Source organism: Neofelis nebulosa, chromosome 8 (genome assembly GCF_028018385.1).
Source record: "Neofelis nebulosa isolate mNeoNeb1 chromosome 8, mNeoNeb1.pri, whole genome shotgun sequence".
In the NCBI taxonomy this organism is placed as follows: domain Eukaryota; kingdom Metazoa; phylum Chordata; class Mammalia; order Carnivora; family Felidae; genus Neofelis; species Neofelis nebulosa.
Genome location: NC_080789.1, coordinates 111,022,146 through 111,035,780, shown reverse-complemented (window position 1 = coordinate 111,035,780; position 13,635 = coordinate 111,022,146). Strand labels below are relative to the sequence as shown.

The 13,635-nt window shown below is 36.3% G+C and overlaps 1 protein-coding gene across 23 annotated transcripts in view; it reads left to right on the top strand.

Moving 5' to 3' along the window:
* Positions 1–13,635, top strand: part of CREM (cAMP responsive element modulator) — a 73,662-nt gene that overhangs the window by 36,454 nt on the left and 23,573 nt on the right. For 11 of the 23 annotated variants that reach the window (XM_058744307.1, XM_058744319.1, XM_058744304.1 and 8 more), the window contains 3 exons: positions 1,643–1,789; positions 5,601–5,698; positions 6,059–6,201. In XM_058744307.1, coding sequence (XP_058600290.1) covers positions 1,643–1,789; positions 5,601–5,698; positions 6,059–6,201 — 388 coding nt within the window. Of the gene's footprint in view, positions 1–1,349; positions 1,474–1,642; positions 1,790–5,600; positions 5,699–6,058; positions 6,202–13,635 lie in introns of those variants that run through there. The other 12 variants (XM_058744324.1, XM_058744326.1, XM_058744313.1 and 9 more) reach the window with 2 other exon arrangements.

The following is a 13,635-nucleotide window of genomic DNA, read 5'->3' as shown; positions in this document are numbered from 1 at the left end:
CTGGCCCACAAAGGGGTGGATGCCCTTTTATTATTCGTACAGCTTTGTCTTTTGTGCTGGTTTGTCATTTGTAAAACAAATCCTCCCCCTTTTTTTTTTTAACTTCTAGTTATTAAATTTATCGATTCTATTATGGCATGATCTTTTTCTTTCCCCCAAAATCTAACATAGGCAATAATACTGCAAGGGCAGGTGGGCTGAATTTGCTCTGTGGGCTACATTTTGGGTGTCTCTGCCCTTTTCTGTTGGTTATGTAAGCTCATATCAGGGCCTGGCTCAAGTTGTGGCTTCTACACAAAGCCTCTACTTACTGTTCAGGCCCATGCTGATCTTTCTATTCTGTACTCCTTGACTTTCATGACCTGTACAATGGAGCAATTAGTTCTATACTGTTTGGCATGCTATTGTTTCTTAGGTGTTAGTTTTGTCAATTCTACTTTATACCCTAGTGCGCCCAGTACAATGCTTACCACTTAGGTTCTCTTGCATGGATGAACGATTTTTACTTCCAGGTTACCGAAGAAGTTTGCTTTCTAAGGAAATGATCTTGTAAATAAATCTTGTTATTTGTTATAAACCCAGTTTTTAGTAATTGCTTTAAAGTATAAGTAGATTGGAAAGTAGATTGGTGTTTCTTAATGTGAGGCACTACACAGAGACTTCCTTCAAAGTTTGTTTTAGATCTTGTGGTTCTACTACCATTCATGATAGAAGCTGGTAGCTTATTTCACTTATTTCATATCCAAAGTCTTTGGTTCTTGAGTAAGTTATAATGAGTAGTGAAACAGTAAAAGGAGGCAAAGTTTCTAAGATTACATTGGCCTATAGGATTGGGTTGTTTACTCAGTAGGAAACTTAGCAGGTTTTAAATCCAGGGGAGTGGAGGTATTGTGTTTTGCTGGTACAGGTCTCTGTTGAAAGCACTCAGGGGTGCTGGGAGATGGCTGTACTCTGTGCAAGCTGAATGATGGTTCTGGCCCTCTTCTCTAGATGCTCGAGCTAGCAGGGAGGGAATCTGTAAGAGGGCCATACCAGCTCCAAGGCATGTACTTTCTCTGGATCACACACACTAAGGGCATGAGGGGTCTTGGAATTCCTCTGGCCTGTGCTTTTTTTGTGATTATGGGGGGATAACAGTAACTGATTTCCATTAACATAGAGACAAGGCATTAACTTGCATCTGGAGTAATACTAGAATGTGGCAAACGTTTCATTTATTAAAAAATAATTCACCGCATTTAAGTTCTGTCTCTAATTTCTCTTAGGAAGTTAGGTAGTTTATACTCTGGCCAAAATAAGGATTCACTGTTGGTAGTCTTGAGGTTGTAGTGAGGTAGTTTAACTGCTTTAGAACTTTGCGCTTGGAACATTCTTAGCCAGTGAAGCATGGGAACTGAAAGTGAGGAGCATGGGTTCTTTAATATCTATCACATCAGAGAATGACTGTTCCAGCACAGTAACCGCCTCCTAATGGTAAGTACCCCAGCACGCTCATCGTTTCTTAGAAGCAGAAGAAAGAAAGGAAGAATTGGCCAGTCCTAATAGTGATTGGTATTTCTTTAAAAAAAACAAAAACAAAAACAGAAACAAAAAGAACAGAAAATGATCCAGTCTTAATCCTCAATGATGATCGTTTTTGCAGGTTTCTGTAGCTGGATCAGGCACCGGAAGAGGCTCCCCAGCTGTAACTCTAGTGCAGTTACCTTCGGGCCAAACTGTGCATGTCCAGGGAGTAATTCAGACACCACAGCCATCGGTTATTCAGTCACCACAAATACAAACTGTTCAGGTTAGCTTCCTTCCTGGATGATTGGTCTTTGACTTTCTTCAGTTTTTTTTTTTCTTTTCCCTTTTACGAATTCATTTATCATCTTTTTTTTTCTTTGTGTAGCTTTTATGCTCAAATCTTTTTATTAGAAGTTTGGAGGAATTTCCCTTTCCTATGTGGAGTGTGTTGTGCCCTGTGAGATACATAGATTTGACCAAAGATTTGCAGTTTGGTTGTTAGCTCTCAATTTGCAGAATGAGTAATTGTCAGATGAGTAATTCTTTGAGTTGTTGCTCTATACTCAAACACAGATTTATTTAGCAAAGCTCTCCAGTGGTGCTTAAAAATATTTTGAGGATTCTTTGGCAAAGATGTCTGATAAACACAGTAAAGATTATAGTATTGGCTGTTTTCATGAATACTCACATTAGTAGGTAGGTGGAAATTTAAGTTTATCTTTAATATGTGTAATTTGTAGGAAACATAGGATATTATTGTCACCTTGGTGTTAGACTTCTACATCACGAACCCCACTCAGATGAAACCTTGGTTTTTGTAGACAGGATTATTGTGGTTATGATCTGGAGATCTATTTTATTATTTATTATTATCAAAGTTGGTCACAAATCCTTAACATTTCTTGAACCTAAAACATTTTTTGCATCAATAGATATAAATTAAGTATGCATTTTTTAAAGTTTTTATTTAAAAAAATGTTTTTAATGTTTATTTATTTTTTAGAGAGATAATGTGAATGGGGGAGGGGCAGAGAGAGAGGGAGACACAGAATCTGAAGCAGGCTCCAGGCTCTGAGCTGTCAGCACAGAGTCCGATTAGGGGCTTGAACTCACAAACCATGAGGTTATGACCTGAACCAAAGTTGGATGCTCAAATGACTGAGCCACCCAGGTGCCCCAAGTTTTTATTTTAATTGCAGTTAACAGTGTAATTTTAGTTTTAGATGTACAATAGAGTGATCTGACACTTGCATATATCACCTGATGCTTATCATAAGCACACTCCTTAATCCCCTCTAGCTATTTCACTCATCCCCCCACTCCCCCTCTCCTCTGGTAACCAACATCAGTGTGTACTCTGAGTCTGTTTCTTAGTTTGTCTCTCTCTCTCTTTTTTTCCCTTTGCTTGTTTGTTTTGTTTCTTAAATTCTGCATATGAATGAAATTACATGGTCTTTCAAATCAATCATTTGTTTTTCTCTGACTCACTTATTTTGCTTTCCATTATACTCTCTAGCTCCATCCACGTTGTTATAAATGGCAAGATTTCATTCTTTTTTATGGCTAAGTAATATTCCATTATATATATATATATTTATCCATTCATCAGTTAATAGACATTTGGGCTGCTTCCATAATTTGGGTATTGTAAATAATGCTACATAGGAGTACATGTATCCCTTTGAATTAATGTTTTTGTATTCTTTGGGTAAATATCCAATAGTGCAATTCCTGGATTATAGGGTTTTTAACTTTTTGAGGAACCTCCATACTGTCTTCCACAGTGGCTGCATCAGTCTGTATTCTTACTAACAGCACATGAGGGTTCCTTTTTCTCCACATCCTCACCAAGAAGGATGTTGGTGTTTCTTGTGTTGTTGATTTCAGCCATTCTGATAATTGTGAGTAAATATGCATTTTTAATTTAATTTTTTAATTTTTTTAATGTTTATTTTTTTTTTGAGAGAGAGAGAGCACACACGCATGAGTGGGGGAGGGGAAGAGAGAGAGGGAGACACAGAATCTGAACCAGGCTCCAGGCTTGGAGCTGTCAGCACAGAGCCTGACAAAGGGCTCAAACCCATGAACCATGAAATCATGACCTGAGCTGAAGTTGGACACTTAACTGACTCAGCCACCCAGGCACCTCAAGTATGCATTTTTTAAAAGCATACTTTCTTGGTTATTGAATTTATTTCTGTTCCTTTTTTACTTCAGTAATTATCCTTTAAATGTTGAAATTTACTTGAACATAGTTGATGACAGAAAGATCTTGAGGAAAACATAGATATGCATACTTAATCTCATCCCTTGCATATTTGAGTACAGCTTATTGCAGAATAATGAAACAGTTTGCAAAATTATATTTGAAGTAATAAATCCACATTCATTAAAAGCTTAGCTATCTTTCCTACACAGGTATCTTTTCAAAAGAGTAAGAGTCATTCTTAGCAGTCTTTTTTTTTTTTGTTCTTTTCCATAATGACCCTTGATTCCAAGACTTTCTGAATCTTTCTGACTGTAATTATAAAACAAGGAAGTCTTTCCACTCTCCTTTTTGAATTATGACTTCTGTTGGGGTGCAGGTATTTCTACTCTAGTTTTAACTTGGCTGCTGTTGGAAGAAAGTATTATCTTATATTCAGTAAGCTTTTTTGGATTTTGTTATGTGGATGATTTAATTGTCTTGGTAGAGGTAAGTGCCAGTGGATCTTGTCTTAGAATTCCTACTTGTTGAACAGTGGTCAAGTCACTTAATGTCTGTACATGAACTTCGGCTTCACCTTTCTAAAATGGTTAAAATAGTATCCTACCTCACATAAGGGGTTAGTTATAATTATATGAGAGATGTGTGAAAGCCCAGTATAATGTGGTAAATGTTTGGTGGTGATACATGATTGTTGATTGCAACAACATTTTTTCTAAGTTCTATTGGTATGTGTGCTTATGTGTGGAGTGCCTATGACCAGAGATGCATAAGATTGTATGTGTAGGTGAACATAGATGTACATCAGTGTGCCTTGGGAAGTATATATTCCTGCTCATATTGTTGACATGTTAATAAGTTCTTTTGATTTTGCCCAAATCAAATTTTCATATAATTATAACAATAAGGAAAGTGAGTTTTATAAACTCAGAACTACCCTATGCCCTGAATTGGCTAAATATATTGAGAACTGTCATGTTGTAGAGATTCGTTATTTTAGTTTTCACCCTTTCCTTATAATCATGTTATTATCATGTGACTTGAAAAATGAAACCTTACTTAAAACTCTGACCTTTCTTTTAAGGAGAAATTCCTTATTTTGACTTTCAGGAGTTACCACCATCAAGCTCCAACCTTCTTGAAATATAAATCTTAACTTTAATCAGGCTTCTTTATTTTTTTTAGTATTTCTTTTTTTTAATGTTTATTTACTCTGAGAGAGAGAGAGAGAGAGAGAGAGCGAGTGAGCAGGGGAGGTGCAGAGAGAGACAGAATTCCACTCAGGCCCCACACTGTCAGTGAAGAGCCCAGTGCAGGGCTTGAACCCATGAACTGGGAGATTATGACCTGACCTGAATGAAACCAAGAGTCGGACGCTCAACCAATTGAGCCGCTCGGGCACCCCTTTACTTTTTTATTTGCTTCTTTGAACCTATCTGATGTCTAACTTGAAGACCTAGCTCAAGTCAGCTGTGGTATTGTGAAGAGGGCAGTGAGGTAGAGATGCTTTATTTTGCCTCTCAATCCCCCGTTGGATTTGTAAGAGTATGTTCAAGGTTGAGATCTTAGGTCTTACGTATCTTATATTTAGTCCTTTCCTGTGAAGCCTCACCTGCCATTCCAATGACTTTCATTTGCATTTCTGTACTATTTATTATCTGTCCCATTCCTTTCCACACATACCTGCTCTACAACTGAAATGTGTATGTCTGTGCTCCTTTTCCTAATGCCAGGTGTGAGCTGCTTTAGTGTAGGTTCTGTGTGTTCTGTTGCTGGATGCTTTGCCAGCAGCTGGTTTAGTACTGCACACACAGACCCTTCAGCACCATTTTTTGATTGAAGGAGGTCATATATTTTCTGATGCATTTCAGAAACTTTTGTATTATAGGTAGCAACAATTGCAGAGACAGATGAGTCTGCAGATTCAGAAGGTGTAATTGATTCTCATAAACGTAGAGAAATCCTTTCACGAAGACCCTCTTATAGGTAAGTCTCCTACTGTAATGATACTTAAAACAAATTTTTTTTTAATGTTTATTTATTTTAGAGAGAGAGTGCAAGCAGGGGAGGGGCGGAGAGAGAGGAAGACATAGAATCAAAGCAGGCTCCAGGCTCTGAGCTGTCAGCACAGAGTCCGATACGGGGCTCAAACCCACAAACCGCAAGATCATGGCCTGAACTGAAGTCGGACGTTCAACCGACTGAGCCATTCAGGCGCCCCTGTAATGATACTTTTTCCAAAAAAGGAGAATAATTTTATATCAAAGCAGTTAGTCCATTATAGCTTTTTTGTTTTAAACCTCATTCAAATATCTTAATTATTTCTGTTGTTTAATTATGTTTTAGAAAAATACTGAATGAACTTTCCTCTGATGTGCCTGGTGTTCCCAAGATTGAAGAAGAAAAATCAGAGGAAGAAGGAACGCCACCTAACATCACTACCATGGCAGTACCGACTAGCATATATCAGACTAGCACGGGGCAATACAGTATGTATGCTGCATTCGATATGGTACAGTGCTAGCTTTAAGTCTTCTCTAGTTACATTGAAGCAACTTGGGTTCGGCATTAAACTGTTCCATTTTAAAATGCATCATAATATCCAAACTATGTATCATAGAATTAAAAGTAAATGTTAAAGAAGGGAGAGATTTGTACTGACAGCTGTCATATACTTTTGAAAAGTCAAAATTTTTTGACTGAATATAGAAGAAAACTTTTGGGTGAAAATAAAGGGAGGGTTTGCCTATTTATATGTTTATATTCATGTCTAGTAAAAGTTTAAAACTTATCTGTTTTTTGTTGTCTTTATAAGATGCATGTGAACATAAGCTATAAATGTCTGTATTTCATTCTTGTTGGCTTTTGTTACCAACAATTACAATATTATGCTTCCTAATCTAAAAGAGGTACATAATGTTTTCTAAATTATGTTTTAAATGTAATTATGTTTTCACTACTCTTTGTTAATTTGTGCTGCAGCTTTTTCTAGAAGAGAATGGAAAAATGATTTATTTTTAAAAACTGCAGCCATTGGACAGATCATTTTATTTGAAATTTTAAACATCAAAAGCTGTAAATAAACAGATACATTCACATTTAGTCTTGTGCATTTTAATGGGCTGTTAATTCTGTGCTTTTTGCTCTAATTAAAGCACTAATTTTTTCCCAAATCAAGTACATTTGATATACATAAAAATGCTTTAGTAAAAAAACAAGAGCTAGGAAGAAAAGAAAAAAGGGGGAAGAAAAGCCAGAAAAAGGACAGAAAAAAAAAACCCATCTTTAAAAAAAGCTACTTAGGTAATGGAATATGTGTGGTAATAAGTACTATGTTGGTTTAAATATGATGGTAAGATTTTACATATGTCTTCTGTTTTCCCTTTAAAAAAAAGTAATACCTAGAAAAATTCTCAAATCTTAAGATGTGGCTGTTAAACTATAATCCTTAATATGTGAACAGATCTTATGTAGTCACTAGTTTTTTTAGAGGTTTTTCTTTTGGTGGTGGCAGATTTGCAATATTAAACTAAATCTCCCTTGGTAATTCTGGTTCTTCAGGTAGCTCGTACCATGATACCTAGCAGAATTGGGGTATAATTTGTCCACAGCCTCTATAGGGTGCTGAGTGGACATGTCCAAAGTCAATATTAGGAAAAGGAAACTCCCCACTGTCTCTGTAAAGAGTTACACCTTGAGGTTTTAACTGTTATTTTTCTTGTATTACTTCTCTGATTTAAATGCCTTTTTGTCTGGCCCAGTGGGAATATATGGTGGGAGTTTTAGAACTGTAAGTCAGAATTTGCCAACTGGTATGCCTCTGCAGTGTAGCACACAGGTACGGGAGTGTGAGCGCCTCATGCCTCCATCCCCAAGCGTGGCCCACCAGGGCTTGGAGCTGCTGGAGACTCCTGGCTATTCAGATCTGGCCTTGAGCAGTGGGCTGTGTACATACTATCAGTTTCTATTTGTGATGTGGCAGGAAAAAGGTTGGAAATCACTGATAAAATAATGCTAAGACATCTTAAAGTTTGGGGAACGATCTAAGATGCTGTCACCTTAAATATTTCCTGGCATTTCCCAGTGCTGCTTCAGAGTTTATAGAAGTGGTGATCTCTTTACAAGTGATACAGAGGGGGGTGCTGTAGTTTATTTTGCCTAGTTTATTAGCTGAAAATCTGAAATTGTGAAAACATTGGGCTGAGAGAATTTTGAGGCTACAGATGATGTGGAGGAGGCACTGGGTCCTGCCATTCACTAACTGGATCAGAGAGAGAAGCTTTATTTCCCCATCTCAGGGTTTTTGAATTGGGAATAATACAAAATTGTCAAACTCTGGGCAAAAGGAAATAACAGGTAAAAGTGGGAGAAAGCCAGACATGCTACTTTTGACACAAAACAGAGCTGTAAGGTAGCTATGGCAGTGTCTCCTACATGGTCATTAAACTTTTCCCTCCAGCTAACAACAGAGCCTTTATTTCTTGTGCTCTGAGTGTGTGTGCCTGCAGCAGGGGCTTTGTGTGAAACGTCAGTGTGGGTGTGGGGTGGTCAAGTCAGGAGAATAGCAAGTCAAAAGTTTAGAAGTCGGACGTTTATCTGTTTGCCACATTAGAAGTCATGCACTATCTTTTATTGAGGTTTCTTTAATTTGGACCCATACACTAGATCCTGGTAGTTATTTTAATTAAAAGCTGTGGTTGTTCTGTATGTGCTGTCTGCAGGTAAAAATTACCAGTTTTATTGGTTCATGAAAAGTGACACTAACTTTGTTAAAAATGCATCTGTTAAACACTTAGCGACACTTGCTTAGGTTTATAATTGTTTCTTCTGAAAGGTGAATACTAACATTTAAAGTTTTTAGAAGACATTTGCTTTAATTGGAGGGTAAATGTATATTTACATCTAGACAAGATCCATTTTAATTAATTGTATTTCTTAGTAGGAATAACTTAACAGATATTAATGCTTTCACGTTGTTCCTGGATATCTAGAAATAGAAACAATTACTGGTTTTTAGACTAGAGGAGTTTATTTTACTAGAATTTTTGGAGATTCTTCTGGATATCTGTTTTCGAGACCCTTTCATAAGGTTTTACTGTAAAATGTGTTTTTTTTAGGTTTAATTCTTTCTTCAACTTTTATTCGTGGATGACTTTCCCCCAACTTTGTTTATTTTTTCAAAGATTATCATTTTTTTTAATGCTTATTTATTTTGAGAGAGAGAGAGAGAGAGAGCAGGCGCATGAGCAGGGGAGAGGCAGAGAGAAAGAGAGAGAAAAAGAGAAAATCTTAAGCAGGCTCCATACCCAGTGTGGGGCCCGACATGGGGCTTTATCCCACGACCCTGCGATCATGACCTAAACTGAAATCAAGAGTTGGTCGCTTAACCAACTGAACCACCCAGGCTCCCTCAAAGATTATTATTTTAGATTGCTTATTTTTAATTTGGTATAATGAGGAAGTTGGGGTTAAAAACAAAAAGAAATAAACTAAAGGACTTTGTGTGTCAAAGTTGAAGAAATAAAATATAAATGAGTGTACTCAGGCTTTCCCATATATAATCAGTTATATTTTTAATAATTGAAAGTTAGCTATATGACAGAAGTAGGCCTTACTGTTTCAACTTATTTTTTTAATCACAGAAACTAAGAAGTGAAAGTTAGAATAGGCTACTCCCAGGGAATAGTAAAAATAACTCTAAATAGGCAGGGATTCATTATTGCAACACCACGTAAAAGAGCTACACTTGCAAAATCTTTACTGGAAGTACAGATCTTAGTGATAGGTTCGTTGTATGCCAATTAAGTCATTCTGGTCAAAGAAAATCTTGTATGTCTCAAGAGAATATTTCTGAAAGATAGCAGTTCAGATAATCTCAGAATCAGCAAAGAATGTTACTTGTGCCTAAGACATTTAAGATCTCCATTAAATGAGAGTCATACACATATATCGAGTAAAAGCAACTAAAGACATTTAAGTTTGCAGTTTCTTAATTCATTAAATTTTCTCTAATGAAAAAGGGTTTTTTGTTTGTTTTGGGTTTTTGTTTTCTAATCCCTTACTCTGCTATACCTGACCTCTTCTCTTACCAATTAAGGACTATCACCCAAGATTTTTTTTTTTTTTTCCTAAATGTCCCTTGTCTCCGCTTGCTCCTACTCTATTTTATGATGAACCTTATTAAAATGTGTCTGTATTAACTCATCCTTACTGGAATTCTTACACATTAAAGGTAAGTGGCTCAGTCCAAAATCAATTATAAAAAGAGATCTATGTGAACTTTTTGGGCTGCCTAAAAGAATTTAGAATTCTCAGGAGACCTCTCCTGTGAGTAAACACCAATTCCATTCCCTCATAAAAGGAATTTGCATGTTAGGTGCATACATTCTAAAGTAAATGCAGTTGCATTTATAATTCTTAGTAGTGACTTTGCTTAAATTCTCCCAAGATATCTTTCAAAGCAAACATAGAAGGTATCTGCTTAATGTAAATCTGACTTTTTAATCTTGGTGTTGCTGTTGTTACAGCATGAGGCTATTTTGGTCTTTCTTTAGCTGTATGCACCTCTTGGCTTTCAAGGCACAAGTACTCACAGGTTCTGTTCTATGCTCACTTTTTATTTATTTATTTATTTATTTTAAATTTTTTAATGTTTTATTATTTATTTTTGAGACAGAGAGAGACAGAGCATGAACGGGGGAGGGGCAGAGAGAGAGGGAGACAGAATCTGAAACAAGCTCCAGGCTCTGATCTGTCAGCACAGAGCCCGACGTGGGGCTCGAACTCACAGACCATGAGATCATGACCTGAGCCGAAGTCGGACACTCAACTGACTGAGCCACCCAGGCGCCCCATCACTTTTTAAATTTAAGTCAGAATTCACTGACTTAGGGTCTGCTGTTCTTTTTTAAAATTAATTCAGTGAAGTTATTTACATTTTTTTTTTTTGCAATTTGGAATAAAGATGGTTTTAAATTATAATTAAACATTTACATGTTTATGTGTTTGAATTGGCTCCTACATACAAGTTTAGGACTGTAAAGATGTTAGTATCAAGTAGAAAGAAGTCAGATGAAATCTTAATTTAAGTAAATTTTATTCCTTCCTCTTTTGGTTATGAACTCTTTTTTTTAGTTTTCCACCCTTATTTATCTTTCTCTTCTTCATTTATTATGAAGACTTGAAAGTACTACTTTTTTAAATTAAATATTATTTTTTTACCAAAATCCTCAAATTTTCATCCCACACATAATCTTTTCCTTACTCCTATGATATTAGTAGCTCTAGGGGAGGAGTGCTCAATGGCAATGAGTAGAAGTCACAGATTTTTTAAATACAGGAATTTTAAAGAACTTAATGCCTAGACTAGTTGATATATCATACTGGTTACTGTGATGTATGGTAAGTTGGAGATGGGGAAACCATACTTAGGTTAATACGGATTTGAAACCAAATACCATGACTGTATAAGGATGTACACAGAGACATTTGTATAACCACTAAAACCACCTTAGTAGAGCAATATTTAGTGCATTAATGAATTACACTCTAGACATACTCTTTATGTAAGGTCAATGTGCTCAACATTCAACCTGTGTATAGAGTGAGCTACTTAATTATGGGGTATAGCTTACCTGACACTTTAGAAGTAAAAAAAAAAAAAAAAAAAAAGCTAACTCTCACAGCAACTAGGACAACTACCCTCTACCCACCATTACTACTACCAATAATATGCTAGCAGGCTTGAATCACTTAATAACAGACATTGAAGTAGAATTTAATTGATTATATAATCTACTGTTCAATTTTAATTCAGTTTAGATAATTTTATCAAACTAATGTTTGATGACTTAAAAGAGGAAAATCAGTATGCATATAATCTAAAATAAAAACACTTTTAATTATGCTTGAGTCCCAATCAGTCTTCGTGGACCAGTGTGAACTCTTCATTGTGATCAGCAGTGTGGCCACAGATACAAGCTTGTATGCCCCAGTTGCATGTGTCATAAGAAAACATTAATAAAGCCTAGGTCCCCAAAGTAAAATTAGTAGGAAATACAAAGGTATTTTAACTTCATTAGTTACTAATGGCCTTCAGAGGGGCCTATCATTTTATTTAAAAATGATTAGCCAGATGTATCTGGGATTTGCTTTGAAATACTCCAGACCAAAAACAGAAAAAAAAAAAAAAAAAGTTTGGGAATGAGTGGGCAGGGAAAATAGATGACACAAAATTCTTTGTACTTCTATGTTTGCTAGAAAATGTCCATAAGTTTTAAAAAAATAATTAGGTAGGGTCTCCTGGGTGGCTCAGTCAGTTGAGAGTCCAACTTTGGCTCAGATCATTGTCTCGTGGCTTGTGGGTTTGAGCCCTGCGTCGGGCTCTTGCTGACAGCTCAGAGCCTGGAGCCTGCTTCGGATTCTGTGTCTCCCTCTCCCTCTGCTTCTCCCCTGATCGTTCTCTGTCTCTCTCTGTCTCTCTCAAAAATAAATGAACATTAAAAAAAATTTAAAAATAATTAAGTAAAACAAAAGATGTGACTAAACTCAGTTAATTTCATCATAAATTTTCCTGCTATGTATCTTGATGTGTGTTTACTGAAAGCACATATTTTGCTATCTTTGAATATTTTGTAGCCTAAAAGTTTGCTCTTCAAATCTTGAATACACACACACACACACACACACACACACACACACACACACACACTCTAATTCTAGTATCCTGAAGCATTGGGAAATCTTGTTAATTGTCAAATGAGAGGTAACATTTTGAATGGGAAGATCTTCTGCCATTTGATAATGCCAAAATCAAGAGGGCCTTTGGTATAAAAAATAAAAGCCAGGTTAAAGTACAAGACTTATCAGTAGAAATGTTTTCCCCTAGAGCTAGGTTGTATGCATATGTGTGTTTAGGTTTATTTTCCACATCTAATTATATAATGACCAGAAAATAAAATGCTGAGAGGAACAAATTCTTGATATATCAACTTTTCACTGTGTGAAAGCAAAGAAGTTTTGATGGGAATTATGAGGAAACATTGAAAAAAAAATAAGAAAATATGGAAAGAAAAAAGTAAGGGTCTTTGTTATCTATTTCATGTTCTTACCCTCAGCAGCAACTACTCTCGCCTTAGATTTTTTTTACAAAAAGCTGGTCCCAAAGCTTGCTAATTGCATTGGCATTGAAAATTAAGTTGTAGTTAGAATGTAAAGCCATACTTTATTGAATTCTAGATTCAGGAATGGCTCAGTTGTTTATGATACAGTTTGTCACGAAATGATAGCCATCATTCATCGTTAATGCCTGCTATACACTCAGCTTTGTGCTTCTCCCACACTGTGCATACACGGCCGGTGCCTCTTCTTCTGACACTAAACTGTCAACTGAAAACACACATTCAAATATATGATAACATATGAAATTCATTCACATCCAGGCATGAAGATCTGAGGAAGCAATACCTCCTCTTTTTCTTACTTCTCTTTTAAGAAAGTAGGCATAGTTAGGTTTCTTCCAAACGCTTTTATTTATTATAAAGGGTGAAACCTGAGACCCTTGAAATCTTATTTTTAAAATGTGTACAGAGGGGCACCTGGGTAACTCAGTTGGTTAAGCGTATGACGCTTGATTTCAGCTCAGGTCGTGATCTCAGTTTTTTTGGATTGAGCTTCATGTTGGGCTTTGCGCTGTGTGAAGCCTCCTTGGGATTCTCTCTCCCTCTTTCTCTCTCTGCTTCTCTCCCCCACTTTCTCTTTCTCTTTCTCTCAAAAGTAAATAAACTTTAAAAAATAAAATGTGTACAGAACATAATGCTCTACATGAGCCAGATGAACAAAGGGCTATTACGTGAGTTTCTCAGCCTCAGCACTGTTATCATTCTATAACTGATTCTTCACTGTTTGTCAATCATATCCTAGTG